The following is a 4,653-nucleotide window of genomic DNA, read 5'->3' as shown; positions in this document are numbered from 1 at the left end:
CGGAGACGAAGATCTGGACGTCTGATCTTGCTCTGTTGGTGGCGCTGCTCAGTGTTCGATGCATGTCCAATCGAAGGGGCGGACATACGAGTATTTTCACCGCCTGACAACCACCAGGCCGAAACTCTCAGAAAAACTGTACTTTGGGATAGTGAACATTAAAGACTCATTTCACTGAAAGGGTTTCCGAACAATTCCGTTCATCTTGTATTCTGGTGAATATTTCATTACTATTTCTGGCTTGAACGGGTTCGATTTTCCTCGTCTAACAGCCATAGAACACAAAGGTTCTAGTAAGTTTATAAAGAATATAACTGCCTGAGAGATTAATTTCTATGGTGACGAAGTATCGCGAGACTTCACATGATACGTGACGTATTATTCATAAATAGTATGTTTCACGTTAACTAGAGATAAGTTGACGTTGTTCGTTGTACGTTTTCCGACACGTACAAATGATGATTGATATAGGAAGTGTCTCGGTGCGTATAGCAAGCTGGGTTTGTTTGGCTATATTCGTCGCTGCTGTGGGATCACCATCTAGTGAGGTAAAACACATATACTGATTACCAATCCCAACCCCAGTGTAAAAAATATTAACTGTGAACATTCGTCTTTCTTACCATTACTAGTCGTGTATTACAATTATAATTCAATGATGCTGATAAAAAATACTTTTTTTTAATAAATTCGATGATATTTTAAAAATTTCTACAGATAACATTTTGTTAAAAAATACCCTGATACCAGTGAGGGAAAAACATTTGATGATGTACGATTTTCCAACCTATTATCACCTCCGTAAAGTATACTAAAGCACACCCGTGCGTGCAATAATGGCGGTCTATATGACATTCCATTATACGTACATGTTACGATTAACATAACTTTTGTTGCGTCGTGCTTAGAGTGTCCTCTAAAAACTCTAAAATAAAAGGGAATATTATTTCTTTGTAAACCGTTTTGCATTTACATGTCGAAGTATAAAACACGTGCACCCAACCCAGACATGTTAGCTTGCCTGGAACAAATCATACTCGTGTTATTACCAATTGTCAATTAAATCCGTACATTGTAGATCTAGAACGGCCATTAATACTTATAGCAGAAAATTTGTCATTGAAGCATTGCTTATTGACTTTTATAACTCACCATTATCAATATCATGGTCGATCAGTTCAAATTTAGAATAATTGCTGTTGTAGTTTACGACTTAATTTAAAGCGCCATTTTCGTCAGGTAGCGAACGTTCGAATTTCGCGCAAAAAAGCGGTGTATACATCGCATCACACGACGACTGTATCGCGTTATTATACAACGTATTGAGATGGTTGCACCACATAGATATGTGATGTGATCGTCACTTTAATTATGTTGTGTTTCAGGTCGCTGATCGCGAATCGCCAATGGTGGAATTGTCGACCGAATCAGACGTGGCGAATTCCGATTCGGCCGTCACCACTTTCTCATCTACCGATGCCCCGCCATGCACATGTGATCTAATCGAAGACTGTGAAATGAAGGGAGCCAGAATCCTGAAAAATCCTGCCTATTGGCACTGGGATCCATCGGCACATTGGTGCAGAGTGTTGGAGGTATGTAGTAATAAAGTATTTTTCACTGACATAGAATTTAATGTAAATCACGTGTGTGTTACTTCGTTCTAAGAGTGCGGGCGCTTGACACAGATATAATTTTGTGAATGAATTAATATTTTCAAATAAAATCGTAATATATTATACTGTGTTTTTCCATTACCCCCCCCCCTTCATATACATTACATCGCCCCTATCTTTGATAAAATGAAATAATGTCATACTATTTGAAAGGCAAAAAAAAAAAATCCTGTGACTCTCCGTCGTTCTAAGCGACATCTTGGCACCCATTTATGCCGGAGATATATTAGACAAAGTGCTAGTTAACTCTTTTCTTGTCATTGATGTTAAATATTGGGACATAAGGTGTTCGGTACAGGTATTTTGAGGTTACCGATCGCTTTGAACGCGCACAATAGCCGCTGTTTTCTTCAAACATTTCTATAGTGATTCCAAACATTTTATGTTTTTTGATGTTGCTATTTTAAAGCGGGGGGGGGTCGTCACCTGCGCATGCGCGGGAATTGAGTCCCAAACGATGATAACCATACACGCTAAAAACGCAAAGGCTCATGTCTCAAAGGCTTGTTTATAAACAATGACACGCTATGGCCCTCTGACGCATTCTCAGGCGACGACTCTCCCGCTTTAAGGTTTTAATAAAACAACTAATATTTACAGGAGAAGCGAGACTGTTATCTCAACTCGTCTTGTAACAGCGATAAGACTTATCTGGAAATGGGACCTTGGGATGACCCTGCCAATTTAGATGATTACGTCAATTATCTCGTTAATGTGACGTCATATTATCGCGAGAACGGGTTGTGCGAAAACGACGCTGATTACGATGTGCAGTTCACTTACGGAAAAGGTTAGACAAGAATTATTTTATAAATAAGTGTTCAGTTGTGATAGGCGTTTAAAAAAAAGTATTCGTTATCAATTAAACCAGGCATACCACATGCATTGTGTGTGTAATAATTGTTGTAGAAGAGAGGAATGTATGTAAAATATTTATAGAAAGTATGAAAAGTATATAAGTATTATGATACTAAAAAGCAACTTGTCAATATATTGTTAAAAAATACATTTATTAATTAATCAACGAAAAGTTGCTGTTCATCGTCATGCGTTCTGATATTGCCTCAGAAGCCCACTAATGTAGCATTAACACTACGATAAAGACTTCCCGTTTCTGACATTGTGAAATTGTTTCGTTCGTTTTTGGGAGAAAAAAACAACTGATTTTGACAAGATAATACATGTACATAAATTCACCCATAAATAATTTTCTTGAATAATTCTGAATAGATATGATTTTACTTGGAAAAAATGGTGTATTTTTCTGCATAAAAACGAAGGAAATTACAAAAACTGAAAATCTTTATGGCAGTGTTCATTGTGGCATAGATCATTGGGGTTTGACTATGGAAGCGAAAAAACACACAAAATGATATAATTGGTTTTGAAAAATGTATTCCTGTCATGCTACGATTCGTTTGTCCAGACATACTAGGGTAAACAAATTGGTAAATTACTAAAAAGATTCTGTTCCCGGTGTCGATTAAATTCCCCGAACATGATTTTGTGGTTAAATTGCTACACGGATGAATTCAGATGGCATAAATGAAGCTTGACTGATGTAGAATTCTTGGGTACTTAAATAAACAGTTTGATTCCGACTTAGAATAATATTTGGGTGTCACGTGTTAAGAAGGAAGTGCTCTCTTTTTTCTGGGATATTCGACGCTAATTCTTGGTTGTATATCTCGGATCTATGGATCATTGGTTTGACAAATTGTGTATGTATTTAGAATATAGTTGCAGTGTGTTGTTGTGTAGTCAACGGCTGGGTAATTAATTTAATTGACGCTGACGCCATTCATTGGTGAAGCGCCTGTGGTATGCGAAAAAATGTTATACATAGTGCAACTGTCTATTTGGTAAACCTAAGCATACGTATTGATTTTTGTATTTGTTACAGAATATGGAGTAAACTGGAACTGCACGAGTGTGAATTGCTCACAGCACGATCTGGATGACATTATCAGACACTGTGACCGAATCGCTGTTAACTACGCCAAATCACCCTTCGCAGCGTCGTGCATTGCTGCTCTACGTCACACAACGTGTTTCTTGTACGAAACTGATAAATGCCGCACCACGCCAGCCTGGAGCCCTGGGGACGACGTAACCGAGTTCTTCCTTTACAAATTGGCCACCGCCGGATATTGCAGGCTGTACGTCTTTCGTGAATTCGAAGTAGATGCCGAGATATGGCGCTGGGAAAACAAGTTGCCATGCTGTAATGATTTCTACTCTTATGTTGACAAGCAGAAAAAGGACAACCTAGAAATTTAAATATAATTATACATAAATTCACCAAATCATAAAATATATTTTATGCAAGAATACAGTGATTGGCTGTCTGATACACTGTATCCAAAAGTCCAGGATGCATGAGCCATATATTAATAGTCTTTCCGAATTATGAATTGGTACACCAGTCACTGTTACTCTACACAACTGTATGTTTTTATCTGGAATTTACATTTTCTCATTCTGTGTTACTTTATAGATTAAAATGAAGTACGGAAAAATCTACAAAATGTAGTTGTGTTTGTGTTACTGTTAGTTTCTCCGCTGTGCCACTGTTATAGATTGATCGCTTGCATGAGGTATCCAAGTATCAGGGGGATATTCTTTCTCTCGGGGTCTCCACACTGTCAGGGGGGAACTCGTCTCGTCTCTCTATCTCGTCCCCTTGAGGTACGGGATCGGGAAAGTCACTTTAACTTTACAGTCAAATAAGACACACACAACGAAATATGTTTCAGCTCTCGTCTTAGTCGATCTTTTGGAGCACTCTATAAGCCACAGCGCCCTGAGGAAAAGTCCCCAAGACTCTCACAAGGCTGACCCAAGACTCGCCCAAGACTGGACTCTCTCAAGGCTCACCCCTGGATAGGACTCTCGACTGCCCAGGACTGCACTCTCTCTCTTCTGCGTCTATCGTGCTGTGTTCGTCAAGACCAACTCAAACTCTCTTTATTCATTT

General features: G+C 38.6%; 1 protein-coding gene across 1 annotated transcript; it reads left to right on the top strand.

Moving 5' to 3' along the window:
- The first annotated feature begins 455 nt into the window (after positions 1–455).
- Positions 456–4,204, top strand: LOC146732640 (uncharacterized). The gene is made up of 4 exons (XM_085491866.1): positions 456–548; positions 1,386–1,595; positions 2,277–2,466; positions 3,580–4,204. The coding sequence occupies exons 1-4, from the start codon at positions 456–458 to the stop codon at positions 3,954–3,956; spliced, it is 870 nt and encodes a 289-aa protein (XP_085347992.1). The 3' UTR covers positions 3,957–4,204.
- The last annotated feature ends 449 nt before the right edge of the window (positions 4,205–4,653 follow it).

Source organism: Saccoglossus kowalevskii, chromosome 17 (assembly GCF_978046115.1).
Source record: "Saccoglossus kowalevskii chromosome 17, keSacKowa6.1, whole genome shotgun sequence".
Lineage (NCBI taxonomy): Eukaryota > Metazoa > Hemichordata > Enteropneusta > Harrimaniidae > Saccoglossus > Saccoglossus kowalevskii.
Note: the sequence above shows the minus strand (reverse complement) of the source record. Positions and strands in the feature narration are given on the sequence as shown.